This window comes from Nicotiana tomentosiformis, chromosome 7, assembly GCF_000390325.3.
Source record: "Nicotiana tomentosiformis chromosome 7, ASM39032v3, whole genome shotgun sequence".
Classification (NCBI taxonomy): domain Eukaryota; kingdom Viridiplantae; phylum Streptophyta; class Magnoliopsida; order Solanales; family Solanaceae; genus Nicotiana; species Nicotiana tomentosiformis.
The window spans coordinates 107,212,244-107,234,375 of NC_090818.1; the positions used below are offsets into that span (position 1 = coordinate 107,212,244).

At 37.9% G+C, this 22,132-nt stretch overlaps 1 protein-coding gene across 1 annotated transcript; it reads left to right on the plus strand.

The window, feature by feature from the left end:
- Positions 1-464: 464 nt before the first annotated feature.
- On the plus strand, positions 465-920 carry LOC138896162 (uncharacterized). The gene has a single exon (XM_070180947.1). It carries the CDS (start codon positions 465-467, stop codon positions 918-920), a length of 456 nt encoding a protein of 151 aa, XP_070037048.1.
- The last annotated feature ends 21,212 nt before the right edge of the window (positions 921-22,132 follow it).

Sequence of the window (22,132 nt, forward strand, 5' to 3'; positions counted from 1 at the left end):
CGCTAATTTGCATGTGGCTATCGATGCAAACTTACCCACTGACCCCGAAAATAGCAATCGCGGTGGAGCCCAATCGGCAACTCAAAATACGCAAAATGTTAAAGGAGACGAGATCAGTCTACGAGTGATCTTCGAAATGTTGCAGGCTCAACAGGTGGCGATAGCTCAGTTACAGAGCCAAAGCCGTCCATCGAGCAGGGTTGAGCCCGACCTCCCCGTGAAGTCACCCACAAGGATGAACCGGTCATAGAAAGGTTGAAAGAACACGAATCGGGGGCTAACCTCGAGATCATAAAAATGCTCGAGGAGCTAACAAAACGGATAGAATCAGGGGAGAAGAAGATCGAGGCTAATGACAAAAAGGTGGAAACCTACAATTCCAGGGTAGACCAAATCCCAGGAGCACCTCCGGTATTGAAGGGCCTGGATTCCGGAAGTTCGTGCAAAAACCTTTTCCACCAAGCATGGCTCCGAAGCCAATCCCCAAGAATTTCCGTATGCCTGAAATACCCAAGTATAACGGAACGACCGACCCAAACGAGCATGCAACGTCTTATACATGTGCTATCAAAGGGAACGACATGGAGGACGATAAGATCGAGTCTGTTCTGGTGAAAGTATTTGGAGAGACCTTGTTGAAAGGAGCTATGATATGGTATCACAGTTTACCTCCTAAATCTATTGACTCATTTGCTATGCTTGCAGATTCTTTTGTAAAAGCACACGTAGGTTCCATCAAGGTCGATACTAGGAAATCGAACCTTTACAAAATCAAACAGAAGGATAACGATATGCTCAGAGAGTTCGTGTCCCGGTTTCAAATGGAACGAATGGATCTGCCGCCGGTCGTTGATGATTGGGTTGTTCAAGCTTTCACTCAGGGACTTAATAATCGAAGCTCGGTGGCTATCACAAGTTGAAATCCCACGCATACGCGTACCCATAGCACGTAGCTATCACAAATAATTCAGGCAACTAGTGTCTCAACCAAGTTTAACTAAGATACTTACCTCAAACAAACCAAGACAAATGCGAAGCAAGCCAAACGACACTCTAGATATTCTATCCCGCGCATACCAACCTCGGAACGACTCGAAAATAGCCAAAAGCAACTCAAGAACATCAAACAATACCAAAGAAAACAAATCCAATCGATAAAGGTCGAATCTTTAATCAAAAGCCCCAAGTCAACCAAAAAGTTAAACTCGAGCCCGCACCTCGGAACCTCACAAAACTTATAAAATCTGACAACCCATTCAATTACGAGTCCAACTATACTTGTTTCACTAAAATCCAACTCCGAGTCGATGTTCAAAACTCAAAAATTCACTTTATGAAATTTTAGACAAAAACCACAAATTGCCAAAAATAAAGATAGATTCATAAAATATAATCAAGACCGAGTAGAGAACACTTACCCCAATCCATGTGGTAAAAATTGCCTAAAACATCGATTCAATCCGAGCTCCATAGCTCCAAATATGTAAAAATGACTGAAACCCCCGAAAATGGAGTACTTATAATCACTGGACGAAACAATGAATCATGATCGCGAAAATGCCATTGCAATCGCAAAGAAGAAAAAGCAATGCCCCTGAAATACTCTACGCGATCGCGGAAAAAGCCTCGCGATCGCGAAACACAAAATGCTCGGCCTCGAAGAATCTCTACGCGAACGTGGCCCCAGACACGCGAACGCGATGAAGAAGTCATGAAGACCTGCCCAGCCTAGCTCTACACTGCGCGAACATGTACACACTTGCGCGAACGCGATGCTCAAGCTCCAGTAACCTACGCGAACGCGGATAAATATTTGCGAACGCAAAGAAGAAGATACCCAGCTCCAATTTTCCTTTACCCGCTCGCACCTCCATCTTCGCGATCGCTAAGAACAGTTGGGGCACCAGACACCAGCTGGACGCCCGAACCCCTCGAAACCCCGCCTGAACATGCCAACAAGAACCATAACATAACACGGACCTACTCAAGACCTCAAATCACCCGTAACAATGTCAAAACCACGAATCGTGCCTCAAACCAAACTTAATGAATTTTTGAACTTTCAACTTCCAAGCCTCGTGCCGAACCATATCAAATCAACTCGGAATGAACTCAAATTTTGCGCACAAGTCCCAAATGACATAAAGAAACTGTTTCAATTCTTGGAACCACAATCTGAACCCGATATCATCAAAGTCAACTCCCGGTCAAACGTATGAACATTCCAAACCTCCAAATTTTTAACTTTTGCCAATTAGTGCAAAAACCTTCTAGAAATATCCAAATGTAAATCCGTGCATACGCTCAAGTCCAAAATCACCATCCGGACCTAACAGAATCATCAAAACTCAGATCTGAGGTCAAATACTCAAAAGTCAAACTTGATCAGCTCTTCCAACTTAAAGCTTCAAACATGAAATTCATTCTTCCAAACCAATTCTGAATCACCTGAGAACAAAAATCGACGATTCACACAGGTCATAATACATCATACGGAGCTACTCATTCCCTCAAACCACCGAGTGAAATGCAAATGATCAAAACGACCGGTCGGCTTGTTGCACATACATGAAGTGTCTCGAGTTACCGTTTTAATTTGTTTGTTGGTCAGTTATTATATAATAATTAATCATATATAATTATTGATGAAATAGTGGGTGATATAAGCACATAAGTCACTCATGTGTACAAGTAAGCATCGATCTAAAATGATACTATCACTTATATGTAGTACAAGTAAGCTTGCATAAAAAATGGAGTTTATATACTTTTCTTGCTTGACTATATATATGGACAGCATTAAATTTCGATTAATCTCGGAAAGCCAAGACCAATATTTATTCAAAATCCCATATAAGGCTTGCGAGATTCCAATGGATTTCGGAAGGTTTAATAGCTTGTTTGGCCAAGTTTCTCAGCATGTAAAAGTGCTTTTTTTTTTTCTTCAAAAAAGTACTTTTTTTCTCAATTTGAGGTGTTTGACCAAGCTCTTTTTTTTTAAAAAAAAAAGTGCTTTTGGCTAGAAGCAGAAGCAGTTTTGAAGAAGTAGAAAAAGTAGCTTCTCCCCAGAAGCAGAAGCAGTTTTGACTTTTCTTCCTATCAAAAATACCCTTTGCAAAATATTATATATACCAAAATAACCTTACTTAGTTTAAACTATTAAATAATATAAAATGACTTTTGGGATGAACTTTCATATTTATTGGATGATTTTTGATATATTTAAATTATCTTGAAAGAATAAAGTACTTTTCAATTTTATTTTTATATTTTACTTAAATAAAATAAAAAACTTAATTATTATTTTTAATAATAAAAATTTATAATTATTTATCTACTTATATAATATTAATTATTAAGCAAATCTTTTTTATGTCCTTATTTGTAATTTGACACATAAAAGTACTTTTTAAAAAGCTTGGCCAAACACAAATTATTGTTTAAAAGTGCTTTTCAAATTGATTAGTCAAATACAAACTGTTTTTCTCTAAAAGTACTTTTTTAAAAATTATTTTTTAAAAAAATACTTCTCAAAATAAGCTAATTTTTTCAGTTTGGCCAAACATGCTAAAGGACTCCCATAGAGGCATAGACAAAGTCCAGGAAACTTCTAGTTAAGTGGATGATTTTCACGCTTTTTCAAGTTACGAAGGATGAATTTGCAGCTTTATATTCTTGTACTACAAGATGCACTGCAATATGTGAAATCAGAAGAACTATGGTCAGGGGAAGATAAGCTTCGGTCAATATATATATATATATATATATATATATATATATATATATATATATATATATACGCCACCCATAATAACAAATTATATAAATGTGTCAATGGCAAAATGCAAGAAATTTCATCTTGGTTGTGAAGGATTGAACCCCACTAGCAACAACTTTTGAACCTTTTGGGCTATATCACATTAAGCTTTCTATCATTTTATGTAGGCAAAATACATAAGTTACCCCTGAACTATGAATCAAATTCCTGTTACATATTTTTTGCGGACGATAATCATCTTACACACTCAACCTTTCTAAAGTGTAACTAAGACACACCATTTTTTTGTTGATAAGTTTTTTAAAATATGTGTAATGTCACGCACCAATAAGGTCATGACACGTGTCCTAACTCAAGGGAAAAAAAAAGCAAAATACTAAATTTACACTCAATTGATAATATTTAAAAGAAAAAAATTGAAAACAACCCCCCTTCCCCACGTTCTCATCTTCTTCGAACCCCCACACCCGTCGACTTCCTCCTCTAAACTCCAATAGCCATGGCAAATACCCACCAGAAAATAATATTCACATGAATCAACCACTTTCATATCCATACAATTGAAGCACCCAAACTTATAAACTTTTGAAATTTCTATTTATCAAAATTGAAATCAAAATCTGCAACTTTAGAATATATTTCAAGTTGAAAATGCAAAAATATAAACACCCTTTTTGTTCGGCCTGGCATTTCGCTGGCGGAAAAGGAAAAAAGGGAAAAGTAAAGGATGATGGTGCTTTAAATGTTTGCCATGGCAGGAGGAATTGCCTCTGTATTTACCGCTTTCAATTTCCAGGCTTGTAACGCTGCGTACACTTCCATTTCGGTTAATGACAAAATTGAGTTAGCTCTGCAACTTTTCTGGTTTAACCATGGTGGAAGGTGGAGAGCTTTAGATGGGTCTGGTAGTGGGCGGGTGGGTGGGCTACTTTAGAAAAATGAAAAAAGAAAGAAACTCAAAAGAAAAAAAATCAATTTTAACCGTTGGATAAAATTTATAGATATGGACCGTTCAAATAAAGCACCAAATATACAGGTTTTTATTGTTCAAACGCCACATTTTGTTTGTAAATCACGCACTGGCCACGTAGACTAAGAGGTGAGTCTTAGTTACACTTTAGAAAGGTTGAGTGTGTAAGATGATTATCGTCCGCAAAAAGTATGTTGTAGGCATATAAATTTTATTAGAATTAAATTTATTAAATAATTTGAACTATATTTAAATGCAAGATATATTAGACTAAATAAATATTATGGGCTAATATAATTGAATTAATTTTATATGTCCAACACATATGGATTAAATAAATAAGTCTTAATCCATTGGGCTAGCCCATTTAATTGGACTAAAGTGATGAGCCCACTTCATTAAGCCCAAGATGTCATCATCCTAGAGGCCCAATTTGGTACCACGTGTCAAATGATATGGCGCACCAAGTCAAACGGAAGAGCCAATAGGATCATGCCACGTGTTAAAATGACAAGGCATGCCAAATCACATTAAAAGGCCAATGAAATCGTGCCACATATGCAAGTGACATATTCTGGCCAATCAAATGCGGTCTTATCACTCTTCAATCTGATTGGTCGGAAAAAGTTTGTTCTTATCATAATACTTCCCTCCCACAACTATAAATAGGGGTCTTCATAACCCAGAAAAGATACCAGAAGTTATAACAAGAAGCAAGAAAGAGCTCGTGGATCAAACGCTGCAAATTCCCCCACAAGTTTCAAGCTTCAAGCAATCAAGTTCAAGTTCAACAAATCAAGTTCAAGTTCAACAAATCAAGTTCAAGCTCAAGAACGAAGAACAAATCAAGATTCGAGGAGTACGAGTTCAAATCAAAGTTCGTGCTAGTTGAATTCAAGATCATCGTTCGTGACAATAAATATAGGTTCAAGATCAAGCTCAAAGGCCCTTGAATTTATTTACTATTGGAAAGAAGAATCAGAGGAATCATAAAGATTGTAACACTCAAATATTTGAAATCAAATACTACGATTGTTGCGATATTTTTCGGTCTCGATTATTTTCTCAACGCAATTTATTGTCTCCAAATTCTGGCACGCCCGGTAAGACAATCTCTACCTCTCATCTCAACTTTTCAATCACCAAAGTTTAAGAATATCGAAATGGCTTCGGAGAAAATTAACTCCAGATCAACTTCCACTAAGGCTACTAATTCCAAGTTCTACGCTGATGTGGAAAGCATCCTCGATGTTACCTTTGGAAGCTTTGGCCCGATTACAAGGAGGAAAGCAAGCTCTTTAGGACAACAAGCACTCCAAGTGCCATCTATATCAACCCCTATATTTGGATCTTCATCCTTAAAAGGAGCAAGATCTTTTACAAGCACGACCCAAAAAGGGAACGACGTCGCCAAAGGGATCGAAAAGGTTCTTGCCCAACTTAGTTCATCTAAGTCCAAGAAACCTTTCATGCAAGCCGATGATGATGACTTGAGCGTTGGATCTACTCTAGTCAACATTAACGCGACATCTAAGCTTTATCCCAATAATGATCCATATCATTATTCATCCTCTACGGCGATCATGCAAGCAATAGTTATTGAAGCTTCTACCATAGACGAAGAACTTGAAAATTTGACTAAAGTTGTTAAAGCCTTGTCAAAGCGCGTGCAAGATCAAGATGCTAAACTTTCCAAGTTAACATATAAGTTGGATAGTATAGTAGAATGAGAATCCACACAAGAACCTTTAAATCTTCAAAGGTCACAAAAGAAAGGAGACCCATCCGAAAAGTAAGCAACAACAACTAAGGAGATCCAAGTCTCCGTTGAAGGTCTAATTCCCATTGAAAAATTGAAGAACTACATCGTGAAGGCTATCAAAGATAATACTGAGTCGACATCCAAAATATCTCACATATGCAAAGCCGTATACGCAAAGAATTGATAACTTGAAGATGCATGTTGGTTATCAATCTCCTAAGTGGCAACAATTCGACCGCCAGGGAAATTCGAAACAACAAGTAGCGCCCTTTGTTGAAACTTGCAACAATGGTGGAACGTACGGTTATTATCTTGTCAAACAGTTTGTTCGATCTCTTAAAGTTACTGCATTCGATTGGTACACAGATCTCGAATCTTGTTCCATCGATAGTTGGGAGCAGTTAGAGCATGAGTTTCTCAATCGTTTCTATAGCACAAGATGCATCGTAAGTATGATCGTACTTACAAACGCTTGTCAACGAAAGGATGAGCCAGTTATTGACTTCATCAACCGTTGGAGGAGCTTAAGCCTCAACTACAAAGATTGCCTTAGCGAAACTTCTGGCATCAAAATATGCATTCAAGGCATGCATTGGTGTCTTCGCCATATCTTACAAGGCATAAAGCCGAAAATATTTGAAGAACTAGAAACTCGTGTGCATGCTATGGAACTAAGTATGGCCCCATGTGGAGACCAAGAGCTACTTGTCTTTGGGCCTTACGATGAAGATGAAGAAGAAGAAGAAGAAGGCGAGGATGGGGGCAAGTTTTCATTCGAAAATGAAATCGAAGAGTCTATGCATGTCACTGTACTCCTTAACGCATGAGCCTAAACTGCAACTTATAATTCTCCTTAACACATGAGCCTAAACTGAAAGTTATAATGCTCCTCAACGCACGAGCGTAAACTACAAGTTGTAATGCTCATCAACGCACGAGCCTAAACTGCAAATTATAATACTTCTTGGCACATGAGCATATATTGTATATCACGAAACTCCCCAATTTTGAACTAAATCTATTAGGCGTAAAGCTCTTCAAATTTGAGCAAAGTATTCAAGTCGCAAAGCTCCTCAAATATGAGCAAAAACTCAAGTCGAAAGCTCTTCAAAGTCGAGCAAGAACTTCAAATCGCAAAGTTTTTCAAATTCGAGCAAAACTTCAAGACGTAAAGCTCTTCAAATTTGAGAAAAATCTTCAAGTTGTAAAGCTCTTCAAATTCGAGAAAAGTCTTCAAGTCGAAATCTCTTCAAAGTCGAGCAAAGACTTCAAGTCACAAATCTTTTCAAATTCGAGCCAAACTTCAAGTTGCAAAGCTCTTTCAAATTTGAGCTAAATCTTCAAGTCACGAAGCTCTTAAAATTTGAGCTAAATCTTCAAATTACTATGCTCCTTAACGCAAGAGCATAAACTGTATGGTACTCATAGCCTGCAAGAGTATAAACTGTGTACGTCCCCAAAAAAAGAGTCTGCTAGATTGAAAACCTTGAAAGATGCGGCCTAGGCAAAAGTTTAGGACATATAAAAAAATCACCTATTCTGAACTACAGTATGACTTGATCCTCTTCACCGAGGTATGTAGGTAGCTTAGAGTTTCATTCTAAGTTCAGTCACATAAGTTCAAAAGATACATATTACCCCAATTATTATCCGAGTGAAGTATGAAGGAATGTAAAATCAAGATGAAACACCATTCTTCTGTTGAACTTTGGATATCATTTGATTTAAGGGGGGAAACCCTCAATGGTAAATTGGTATCTTCAATCGGATGACTTTAGGAGGATGCCAAGTATTTACATTGAAGTTCGGGGATTCGCTATGTCTTCATGTTCGACAAACTTTCAAGTTTGTTGGTCTTCAAGTCCACCGTCCTTCAAGTTGAAGTCTGCAAGTCTTCCAGTATTTAAGTTGAAGTATTCAAGCCCTCCAAGTCTTCAAGTCCATCGGTCTTCAAGTTGAGTTGTTTAAGACCTCCAATTCTTTAAGTTGAAGTCTTCAAGTCTGCTAATTTTTCAAGTTGAAGTTTAAAGTCCATCGCTCTTCAAGTTGACATGTCAAAGTCCGCCAAATGTTCAAGTCTGTCAAATCATCAAGTTTGTCGATCTTCAAGTTGAGGTCTACAAATCTACCAAGTCTTTAAATTGACGCTTTCTAATTCTCCAATCTTAAGGTGTGCGTTTAAATCCCTTTGCACCTTAATTTGGCTTCTTTACGGTTTGTCCTTAAAAGGAACTATAATTTTTCAATCTTAAGGTAGATGTTTAAATCCCTTTGCGCCTTAAGTTGGCCTCTTCACGGGTTTGTCCTTAAAAGGAACTATAATTTTCCAATCTTAAGGTGGATGTTTAGTCCCTTTGCACCTTAAGTTGGCCTTTTCGTGGGTTTGCCCTTAAAAGGATTTGTAATTTTCCAAGCTTAAGATGGACATTTAAGTTCTTTTGTACCTTAAGCCAGTCTTGTTGCGAGTTGATCCTTCTATATGCTGTTGAGAATTTGTCCTTCTATATGGTGATGTGGATTTGTCTGTCTATATGGTGATATAGATTTGTCATATATGTATTGTGATGTATATAGAAGGACCAACTCGTAACGACTTGAAGATGTAGTCCCAAGTCAGAGCCTTAAGGTTAGGAAACTCCATGACTTCTTCACCAAGTTCCAAAAGAAGTTACTCCTCGCCACTGCCGCAAGGATGGAATATGGTTGGTCCAAGCCTCTTTTTCACCAAGCCGCAAGAAGGAGACACGCATGTACTGCTTTCTCAAGCTGAAAAAAGGAGATGAATCACATGCTTCTTCAAGACAGGTGGATATACCAACTAGTCCCTCACCTAGGTCACAAACTGTAAAAGGAAGGCACCTCTCACCAGAGGATGAATTTTCAAAGCAAGAACTTCGGCGCGCGAAATTTGCTTGCCGCCAACAATCTCAAGGAAAGGGTATGGCGTATCATGACTGAAGTGCATCTTTGCTTACGGGGTTCAAGGTTCTCCACACGTTGTCAATCTGCCAAAAAAAAAAAAAAAAAGATTAGTAAATATTAAGTCAACGACAATTGACAAAATGAGGAGAAGATCCTAGTCCTTTGTGCTTTGGGTAAATTTCTATAAGCGATTAAGAATTTTTCCTTCTATATGTTATCATGGGTTTAATCTTCTTTATGTTGATATGGATTTATCCGTTTATATGGTGATATGGATTTGTTCATATATATGGTGATATGGATTTATTCGTCTATATGGTGATATGGTTCTTCACTTTAGGACCGCTAGGCCCGGGACCGTTTGGGACCGGGACCGGACCGGTCCTTGGCGGGCCCAAACGGTCAAAATTCATTAAAAAAACTTGCCCGTTGGGCTTTGAAAAATCTGATCGTTGGCCTTTAAAAAATAGCCGTTGGCTATTTATAAAATAGCCATTTAACCTCCCAATTTTGTTTTAACCCCAAACTTTTTATAATTCTATTTTTTCCCTATTTTCAACTATAAATACCCCCTCATTCTTTTATTTTTCTCAGATAATCATCAATCTCTCTCTAATTTTCTTCTATAATTGCTACTATTGCTTACTTTATTGTTACAATTTGTGAAAAAATTGTGAAGTTGGTGAATTGAAGTCTTCAAGTCTTCAATGATAATCAATTTTTAACGAGTTGTTCGTCAATTTGTTAAGCTCGTTCCAGCTCATAATTTTTAATATTATAGTTTTGTTTGTTTTATTTATTTTCTATTATTTGATTAATTAAGATGGCTTTCTTAAAAAAATATTTTGGTAAAAATAAGGGAAAATCCAAGAGTGGCAAATCTAGTGGCCAATCTGTTCCTCCTCCACTGCCTCCGGCTCCCTGACCCAAGCCCCATATCCGTCCTACACCTACTATTCTTGATAGCGATAATAGTTTATTACAATTTACTGAGAGTCAATTTTGCCATAATGTTGGAGCTGGTGAATAATTAGACCATGAATTAATGAATGCTCTTTATTCTAATCTAACTATTGATGAAAATAATGAGGAGGAAATATATTTTGATGAAACTCAACTGCATGACGATACACCCACTAGTCCTGCTCCTGAAGTTAACCCAACTAGATAGAATTACATGTATGAAAGTTTGGTTGTCGCATATGAATATAGAAACCCCATAAACTCAACGTTTAATGCATATGTAAGTGATGATGATGAGAACCTTACGAATGGGGATTGGGCTAATGTTAAAATACTTGTTAATTTTTTAGAAAATTTTTTTATTGCTACAAATGAATTTTCTAGGCAATATTATCCTACTATTTCTAACTGTTTAGTTTATATTGCAGAACTTGCAAATTTGTTTGCTAATTTTTCAGAGGGTGAGAAAATTTATCAACTTGCTATTAATTCTATGAGAAAAAAGTTTAAAAAATATTTTTTCCCAATTCCCCCTATTTATGGGATTGCTGCTTTGTTAAATCCTTGTATAAAATTAGGAGGTCCTCAATTTTGGTACGAAACTATTTATAATGGTTTAGAACTTGAAGATGATGAGTTGTCTCAACTTACGGAACCAATAGCCTCAACTAGAATAAATGCTCAAACTATTTATAATACTTATCAAGTTGCATTAAATCATGCTAGACCAAATGTTCCAACTCCTTCTTTTTCTGATTCTCAATCATCTAAAAGAACTGCGGGAGTAAGAGCACTTAGTGCTTGGGCGGGGTTTAGGGGTTCTCAAGGTTCTAGTAGTAGTATTTTTTCACAACTAAATGAGCTTGATGTTTATTTGTCGCAGGGAATTGAGAAAGTGAATCCCGACGGCTCCTTTAATTTTTTGCAATGGTGGAAGGACAAAGAAAAATACTTTCCGGTTCTTTCAAGGATGGCCCGAGATATTTTAACTATTCAAGCTTCAACAGTGACATCAGAGAGCGCTTTCAGTCAAGCAAGAAATTTTGGACTTGCTGAATCAAAACCAGAGGTAGACAAAGCTTACGAAGAAATGCTAGCTGAACTTGCGGAGGATGCTGCTTTGCCCGAAAGCGGTGATGACCAAGCTTCTTTTCCGCCACCACCAACGAAAATTCCTCCGGACCTTGATGGATTTATGAAGTTTATAAGAGATACCATGTAACTTGTACGAACAAAAATTAGTATGTATTATGTAACTTTTATTTTGGTACATCTTGATTAGTTTATTTTTCTTCTCAATGGCGGTATTAACACCTTATTGTGCTCATTCCATAGGGGGAGGAAGACTAAGAAAGATATTGCCATATTTTTTTTAATGCTATAATAAAATTATAACGCATTGCTTTGAATATTTCTTTACAATAGTTTTGTCTTTAAATTTGAATTAAAAAATTTAGGTCACAATTATATAATAAAATTTACAAGGAATTGCCTTAGATATTTTTATTAACATCTTTTTTTCTCTAATTTCTATTTTTTTTAAAAATTAAAAAGTATCTGTTGGGCCCACTTAGGCCCACTTAGCCCAGGGACCGGGACCGTTTTGCCCGGGACCATTAGTTCGTGGGCCCAGTCCCGGGCTGATTTCTACAAAAAGACCACCAGGACCGGGACCGTTTGGCCCGTTTAAATTGGGATCGGCCCGGGACCGGGATCGTTTGGCCGGCCCACTTAGCCCACTTAGGTCCGAGACCGACCCACTTGCCACCCTTACACTAATTCAATTAAAAGAAAAATAGGAAAGGCGGTAGAGTTTGTCTCTACTTACATACAAATTGGGAAAGGGACGATGGCATTCCTTTTCTAGTGGACTAAGGAAAGAATGTCCAAGCAAAGGGAAACAAAGATGACATTTTGTTCAAATTTTTGGATCCATGTCGCTTTATCCTAAATACCTCAATGAAAGAAAACTTCAAATTCCAATCTGTTGAAGATGCAAAAAATTTTAATGTACATTTTTCTCAAAGTTCATTAACTGAATAGTGATCAAATTTGAGCGCTTAGTTGCACTACAACGTTTCATGGAGCGTCTTTGAGGGACATTACGTAAAGAATTTCCTACTTCAAGACTAGTCTTTGAAATTCACACAACAAGTCTTGAAGTAGGGGCATTTGTAGACATATAAATTTTATTAGATTTAAATTTATTAAATAATTTAAACTATATTTAAATGCAAGATATATTAGGCCAAATAAATATTATGGGCTAATATAATTGAATTAATTTTATAAATCCAATACATATGGATTAAATAAATAAGTCTTAATCCATTAGGCTAGCCCATTTAATTGAACTAAAGTGATGAGCCTACTTCATTAAGCCCAAGATGTCATCTTTTTAGAGGCCCAGTTTGGTGCCACGTGTCAAATGACGTGACGCGCCAAGTCAAATGGAAGAGCCAATATGATCATGCCACGTGCCAAAATGACAAGGCATGCCAAATCACATTAAAAGACCAATGAAATCGCGCCACATGTGCAAGTGACATGTTCTGGCCAATCAAATGCGGCCTTATCACTATTCAATCTAATTGGTCGAAAAGAGTTTGTTCTTATCATAACTCTTCCCTCCCACAACTATAAATAGGGGTCTTCATAACCCAGAAAAAATACCAGAAGTTATAACAAGAAGCAAGAAAGAGCTCGTGGATCAAACGCTGCAAATTCCTCCACAAGTTTCAAGCTTCAAGCAATCAAGTTCAAGTTCAACAAATCAAGTTCAAGTTCAAGAACGAAGAACAAATCAAGTTCAAGCTCAAGAATGAAGAACAAATCAAGATTCAAGGAGTATAAGTTCAAATCAAAGTTCGTGCTAGTTGAATTCAAGATCATCGTTCGTGATAACAAATATAGGCTCAAGATCAAGCTCAAAGGCCCTTGAATTTATTTACTATTGGAAAGATGAATCAGAGGATTCATAGAGATTGTAACACTCAAATATTTGAAATCAAATACTACGATTATTGCGATATTTTTCGGTCTCGATTATTTTCTCGACGCAATTTATTATCTATATGTGTAACATGGGATTTGGTCCATAGTTGAGGGGTTAACTTATGTATTTTGTATTTTATGTATTCCATTTTCTTTTTTCTTCTTCTGTAATTAGTGTTAACTATCTTATTTATTTGTTAATTTTTTACTTTCTTTTTGTTACATAGTTGATTTTTTCACACAAAGTTAAAATAACACTTTCTTTTTGCAAATCTTTGTTCTATCATAACTATAGCATTATAGTTTTCCTTTCAATTGATTTATATTATATACCAAAACAATAAGTAATCAGAACCAAAGTTCAAAGTTTCTTGAATGGACAAAATATTTACTCTATCTCAATGTATAAATAGCGTCACATGGACGTACAAAGTTAGGTGGTCCCCGAAAACTCCAAATTTTGGATCCGGTAGTTTTTTCTTACATTACAATTTCTAATGTAGCATCAGCTTAAGAGAATCTTTAGATTATTGAATCAAAAGTAAAGTTAGCTAAGTGCTTACGTATTCCTTTCTTTCCATATCAGTGATATGGTTGGCAATAAATAAGATTGTACCTTATGAATTCCAATAATAAGTGATATGGTTGGCAATAAATAAGAATGTACCTTATGATCGCACGAATTAGTAGTTTGACTATAACTTTGGGGTCGTATTGTAGCTAATATCATATTTGGTAGTCTTTAATTATTTTATACAAAAATCAGCATAATTAATGTTATGTTTGGTTGTGTTTTTCATTAGGGTATAAGTAAAACATGGATAAGTTATACAACAATTCTATATATTATTTATGCAAGGTAGAATATAGAATAATTAATATATGTATTAGTAATACATGGATTAAACAATCAAATAATCAAAAAATCCTCATATTTATTTTAAATTATGCATTGTATAATTAAAATAAAGTAAATATTTAACAAAAAATAATCTCTACATTACAATTCATAAATTACTAATTCATGCATTACTAATCCTTACATAATTAATTTCTTCATAATTAAACCATACATAAGTAAATCATATATAGCTAAACCCTGCATAACTAATCCCTACGTAACTAAACCATACATAACAAATCTCTGCATAATTAATTTGTACATTATTAGTACCTACATAACTCTAACCAGCAACCAAACTACCCCTTTTTGTCTAGTTAATGCATTCCGAGGTCTTCATGTACTTTTGAAAAATTGTGGTCAACCTATATAAAGTTTTGTAACGACCCGACCGGTCATTTTGAGAATTAGCATCCCGTTCGGTAGCTTAAGGTCTCGAGTAGTTTCGTGTTATGTATTATTACTTGCGTGTGTGGTCGAGTTCGATTTTTCGGATGATTCGGGATTGATTTGGAAGAACAATTCTTGTTTTAGAAGTTTAAGCGAAAAGAGTTGACCGAAGTTTGACTTTTGTTAAGACGACTCCGGAATAGTATTTTGATGATCTCAATAGTTTCGTATGGTGATTTTGGACTTAGGCGTGTGTCCGAATTTGGATTCAAAAGTTCGTAGGTTAATTTGATACATTTTGGCGAAAATTGGGAAGTTGAAGGTTTTGAAGGATGAGAGATTTGACCAGGAGTTAACTTTTTCGATATCGGGTCCGGATTTTGATTTCAGGAGTTGGTATAGCTCCGTTGTATCATTTAGAACTTGCATGCAAAATTTGACATCATTTCGGGTGATTTGATATGATTCGGTGTGGGTTGTAGAAGTTGAAAGTTCATAAGTTCATTAAGTTCGATTTGATATGTTATTCGTGGTTTTGATATTGTTTGATGTAATTTGAGGCCTCGAGCAGGTCCGCGTTATATTTTTGGAATTATTGATACGTTCGGACGGGGTCCCGAGGGGTTCGGGTGAGTTTCTGATAGGTTTGGGTTATGTTGCGCTCGTTTTTGATGTTTCGACTTCGTTTCTTCAAGCATAAATATATCATATTAAGAAAATGAGCTCTAATTTATATTTTTATTGAAGAATTAGATATGTATCGTAATTACAGAACCATAGAAAAAATAATCGTCGAATTTGGACATCGTATGAGGGAGTTATGCTTATTTTAGTGTCGGACAAGAGAGCTGGTGCTGGTGCTTCGCATATGCGGATCCGCATCTGCGACCCCGCAGGTGCGAGAAATGGTCTGCAAAAGCGAAAATGACAGCTGGAAACGCGCAGATGCATATTTTTTATCGCAAAAGCAAAACTCCCTGTGTATAAAAAATCAGACCACTTTCTTTTGGTATTTTGAGCATATCTTGAGTTCTAGAGCTCCGATTGAGATGATTTTTGTTGCGCTCCTCTCGTATTTTCATGGGGGTCAGTATATAACTATAAATTTTGTATTTTAATATAATTACAGACGTTCATTTTTGAATTAATTCATATTTTGATTGGAGAATTGGGGGGTTTTATCAAAATATTTTCTAAAGAAAATAATTGAATTTTGAACATCTATTCGGAGTCGGAATTGGATGAAATTGGATGGTTGGACTCGTAATTGAATAGGTTGTCGAAATGTATGGGTTTTATCGGGTTTCGAGGTGCGGGCCCGGGGTTGACTTTTTAGTTTTCATTAAAGATCAAAGATTTATTATCCGAAGTTATTTCCTATGGTAATATTTATAATATTAAGTTTTTTTTGGCTAGATTTGAGCCGTCCGGAGGTTTTTTCATATGAGAAAGTCATTTTAGAGTATTAGTTTAGCTTCTTTGAGGTAAATATCTTGTCCAACTTTGTGGGGAGAAACTACCCCTTAGGATTTGAGTTGTTTGTGCTAACTGTGTGATGTGAAAGCCGTGTATGCGAGGTGACGCGTACGTACTCGGGCTTATTTGTAAAAATTAACCAATTTAGACTCTTAAGCTTCTTTTCATGTATTTATTTGGAATTGTTAGCACATGTTATAACTTTTATTCTCTATGTCTACTATCACATGCTTTATTTGAAGTTGTCGTTACATGTCGCATCCTTTACTTGTTGAGTTAACTCTTATATGCTTTATTTGAAATTGTTATCACTTTTATCATTATGTGATCTCTTTTATTGTTGAGTTACGCTTAGTTGAAATTGTTGTACATGATATCCTTTTGTTGCCGGATTATTATCATACATTTAGATGTAGTATTAGTTCGTGGCATCTCTCTTTTATTGTTAGTGTGATGACCCAAAATGTCATCTTTAAATTTAATAAGTAATTCTGTGTTTTAAGACCTCGAAAATCACTATTTATCATTCTTCGACTTGCGTGCGCAGTCCGTAAAATTTTTCGGAAAGTTTTCGTGTGAAAACAATGGATTAAAATGTGGAATAGAGTTTTAAAACTCAACAGAGATGACTTTGGTCAACATTTTTAGCAAACGGACCCGGATCAGTATTTTGACAGTTTTGTTAGCTCCGTATTGTAATTTGGGACTTGGGCATATGCTTGGAATTTAATTTGGAGGTCCCTAGCTCAAGATATGACCATTTAACGGAAACTAGTAATTTAAAGGCTAAAGATTTCCAAGTTTGACCACGGGGTTGACCTTTTGATATCGGAGCCAGAATCCGATTCTGGAAATTTGAATAGCTCCGTTATGTCATTTATGACTTGTGTGCCAAATTTAAAGTCATTCCAGATTCATTTAATATGTTTTGGCACAAATTTTACAAATTGAAAAGTTTAAAACTCAAAGTCCGAATCGAGGTGTGAATTGAAATTTTGATATTATTTGATGTGATTTGAGACCCCGAGTAAGTCCGTATTATGTTACGGGACTTGTTGGGATATTTGGATAAGGTCCCGAGGGGCTCGAGTGAGTTTTGGACGAAATTTGAATTGTTTAGAGTATGTTGAAAGCAGCAGGTTCTTGGTAGACCCTGGTGTAATCGCACCTGTGCAATGGTGATCGCAGGTGCGCAACCGCATCTGCGAGAAGCTGGTTGCTTCTGTGACCTGGGCACTGGCCAGTTGCATCTCTTCTGCGGAGAAATGGGGCGCAAATGCGCGACCGCTTCTGCGAAGTCTGAATCGCTTTTGCGGTCGTTTGGTCGCTTCTGCGATGTCGCAGGTGCGATAGAAATGTCCGCAGATGCGGAACCTCGCATGGCATCCCTACTTCGCAAATGCGCGACTGCAGGTGCGAAAATATAGCCCGCTGATGCGAAAATGCTGGGCAGAAAACATAAAATTGGGTCTTAGCCATTTTTACTCATTTTTGAGTTTCAAGTCTCGGATTTGGGCGATTTTGTAACGACCCAGCCGGTCGTTTCGAGAGTTATAGCCTCGTTTTCTCTATTTCTACTTCTTTTTGTGTTATTCAACTATATTATGTTATATCAGGTTAGTTGGTTCGGGTCCGGAAGGAACTCGGAGTGAAATGAGATACTTAGTCTCATAATTAAAAAATTAAGTTAGAAAAGTGGACCGAATATGGACCTATGTGTAAATGACCTCGGATTCGAATTCTGATAATCCCAATAGCTCTGTATGGTGATTTTGGGCTTAAGAGCATGCCCGGAATATTATTTGGAGGTCCGTAGAAAAATTAGGCTTGAAATGCCGAAAGTTTAATTTGTGAGAAGTTTGACCGGGGGGTTGACTTTTTGATATCGGGGGTCGGAATCTGATTCTGAAAATTGGAATACCTCTGTTATGTCATTTATGACTTGTGTGCAAAATTTGAGGTAATCGGACATGATTTGATAGGTTCTGGAGTCGTTTGTAAAAATTAAAAATTTCAAAGTTCATTAGGCTTGAATTGGGGTGTAATTCATGATTTTAGCGTTGTTTTAGGTGATTTGAGGGTTCGACTAAGTCCGTATGATATTTTAGGACTTATTGGTATATTTGGTTGAGGTCCCGAGGGACTCGGGTGAGTTTCGAATGGTTAACGGGTAGGATTATGGACTTGGAACTCTGCTAGAATTTTTCTGATGCACCATTTGGTTTCCTTCATCGCGTTCGCGAGTGGAGCCTCACGTTCGCGAAAAGGAACTGAGAGGCTGGCAATATTTGCTCTTTTCATTCATGAAGAGAAGAACGCGTTTGCGAAGGGTGGACTGGGTGTGCATCACGAACGCGAGAGGTGCTACGCGTTCGCGAAGAAGAGAGGAAGCACCCGAGGACCCCAGGCAATTAGTCTACACATTCGCGTAGGGGGTGTCGGTCGCGTTCACGTAGTGGGGGGGACGAAGCATCGCGTTCGCGATGGGTTGAATTTTGTGCTTTGCGAATGCGAGGGTGATGTCGCATTCGCGAAGGAGGAATTTGGACGGGAGCTATTTTGTGCTTCGCGAACGCGAGGCACTGACCGCGTTCGCGAAGAATAAAAGCCTGGCCAGTAAGTTTAAGTTCTGAAAATGGGACGTCACATTTTCAGTTTTTGACGATTTGGAGCTCGAATTGAGGCGAGTTTTGGGTGATTTTCAGAGGAAACAATGGGATAAGTGTTCTTAACTCAATATTGGTTAAATTACCCGAATCCATGGTTGTTTTTATCATTTAATTGGTGAATTGAGTTGAAAAAATTTGAAAACCCTCTTGGTTTAAATTAAAGATTTGAGGGTCGAGTTGCGGTCGGGTCGGATATTGGTAAAACTGGTATGGTTAGACTCGTGGTTGAATGGGTTACACTTTTGAATTTTGTAACTTTTGTCGAGTTCCGAGACGTGGGCCCCACGGGCAATTTTTGAGCTAATTTTTGGATTTTTATGGAAAATCATTATTTTCTTATGGAATTAATTCCAATGAATTTTATTGACTGAAACGAATTATTTATGACCAGATTCGAGGTGTTTGGACACCAATTCACGAGGAAAGGACATTGTAGAATAAGAATTTCACGGCTTGAAGTAAGTAACGATTGTAAATCTAGTCCTCAGGGTATGTGTAACGACCCGGCCGGTCGTTTCGGGAGTTATAGACCCGTTTTCCCCATTTTTGTTTCCTTTATGCTCTTAAATTATATTATGATATACCGGGTTAGTTGGTTCGGGTCCGGAGCAGTTTCGGAGTGGAATGAGACACTTAGTCTCTTATTTAGAACCTTAAGTTGGAAAAGTCAACCGGATGTTGACCTATGTGTAAACGATCTCAGATTTGAATTCTGATTGTTCCGTTAGATCCGTTAGGTGATTTTGGACTTAGGAGTGCGTCAGGAATGTGATTTGGAGGTCCGTAGTAGAATTAGACTTGAATTGGCGAAATTGGAAATTTGGCGATTTTGATCGGCAGTGAAAAATTTGATATCAGGGTCGGAATGGAATTCCGGAAGTTGGAGTAGGTTTGTAGTGTCATTCGTGATGTGTTTGCAAAATTTGAGGTCATTCGGACGTGGTTTGGTTGGTTTCGGCATCGGTTGCCGAATTTAGAAATTTAAAAGTTCTTGGGCTTGAATCCGAGTGCAATTTGGTGTTTGGATGTTGTTTTGAGTGATTCGAAGGTTCGACTAAGTTTTTATGTTGATATATGACTTGTTGGCATTTTTGGTTGTGGTCCCGAGGGCCTCGGGGTGATTCCGTGTGGTTAACGGATTTGTCGAAGTTGGAATTTGCAGCTGGAGCTGCTGCAACTACTATTTTCGCACCTGCGGAAGAAATCCTCGCAGGTGCGAGGCCGCTGGAGCGAGTGGGTAGTGCGTAGGTGCGGGCGACATTGGGCCAAGGCTGGGAACGCAGGTGCGAAGAATTGGCCGCATCTGTGAGCCCGCAGGTGCAAGGCCTTGAGCGCAGATGCGGAGATGAGGAGTTTGGGTTGGTTTCGCAGATGAGCACTTGGGACCGCAGATGCGAGTCCGCAGGTGCGAGAAAGGTGTCCGCAGGTGCAGAAGCTGGGTGATTAAGTGAGTTGCATAGGTGTGGCTCCTTGGACCGTAGGTGCGGTCGCGCGGGTGCGAGAAAATGGCCGCATGTGCGAAAAACCTAGGCAGAAACCATAAATAGAACCCTTCGTGAATTTGGTTCATTTCCACCATTTCTATTCGATTTTTGGAGCTTTTGGGAGAGATTTGAAGAGGGAATCAAGGGGATTTCGTTGAGGTAAGTTACTTGAGCCCTAATACTTGTATATATAGTGATTTTTCATTGTTTAATCATGGTAATTAGTGAAAATGAGGGGTTATGGCTTGGAATTTTTGGACAGTAATTTAAGGATTTGAAGGACCAAACGATGTCGGATTTTGATGAATTTGGTATGGTTAGACTCGTGAGTGAATGAGCTTTCTAGTTTTGTAAATTTTGTTGAATTTCGAGACGTAGGCCCCGGGGCGGGGTTTGAGTCAATATCGGGTTTTGGTCTAATTTTGAAGGTTTTCTTGTGGAATTCATTCCATTAGCATATATTGATGGTATTGTACTGATTGTGAATAGATTTGGAGCATTTGGAGGCCGAGTCCAGAGGCAAGAGCATTGCGGAGTAGAGATTTGACCGGTTTGAGGTAAGTAACGATTATAAATCTAGTCCTGAGGATATGAAACCCGGATTTCGTGTCATTCTACTATTTTGAAGTGACGCACATGCTAGGTGACAGGCGTGTGGGCTTGCACTTTTGAGGATTTGTGACTTGGTCCGTCCCGTAGCAACTGTAAAGTTGCATACTTTGTTGAAACCATATGATACTTATATGTTTTAGAAAGAATTTCTGTAAATTGGGTTGAATGCCATGTTTGGGCCTTGTGCCAATGCTGTTTGGACCCTTAGGGGCTGTTTCTTACCATCCTCTCATTAATTTCGATTGAGAATCTATACTCAGTCATGTTTACACTTGTTTACTGCATAACTCAGTTTTATGACTCTATTTTGATGTATATAAATGTTTTGGGCCGAATGCCCTGTTTTACTGAAATGCCCGAGTGGCTTGAGAGGTTTATGACTGAGTGAGGCCGAGGGCCTAATGTGTGAGGATGAGTGTGGATCGGGGCTGCCCGCCTGCAGCATATTTATGACTGAGTGAGGCCGAGGGCCTTGTGAGGATGAGTATGGATCGGGGCTGCCCGCCTACAGCATACTTTATTATTATGGCACGTGAGTTGTCCGTACAGATTATAGCGCTTGGGCTGAAGGATCCCCTCCGGAGTCTGTACACACTCCCAGTGAGCGCAGGTAGCTACTGAGTGTGAGTGCCAAGTGCTGAGTGACTGGGAGGCATAAGTGATTGTGAGGTATGCCCAAGTGGCAAGAGTGATTGTGAGGTATGCCCGAGTGGCAAGAGTGACTGTGAGGTTTCCCCGAGGGGCTGTATATGAGTGATGTTTTGCCCGAGGGGTTGTTTATGATTTCATCATTTTTGCTCACCTTTGCATTGAGACTTTGTTTGAAAAACTGTTGGAAAAATATCTTTAAATAATTTTTACTGGAACCGGGTTTAAACGAGATGATTTGATTCAAACACTGATTTTTAAAGCATGTTGTACTTTACTGAGATTTCATGATATGAACGTTATATGCTTTATTGCACGTCACTACTGCTCAGTCTTTATTTATTGTTGTTACTTACTGAGTTGGCATACTCATGTTACTCCCTGCACCTTGTGTGCAGATTCAGGTGTAGTTGGACACGGTAGCGGTTATTGAGTGTTCGGGTTGTAGATTTTCTTGGAGATAGCAAGGTAGCTGTTTGGCGATCGCAGCCCCTGCTCTTCTCCATCTTATCTTCCTCTAGTAGTATTTAGCTATTTTCCAGGCTAAGTTAGCCTTGATATTG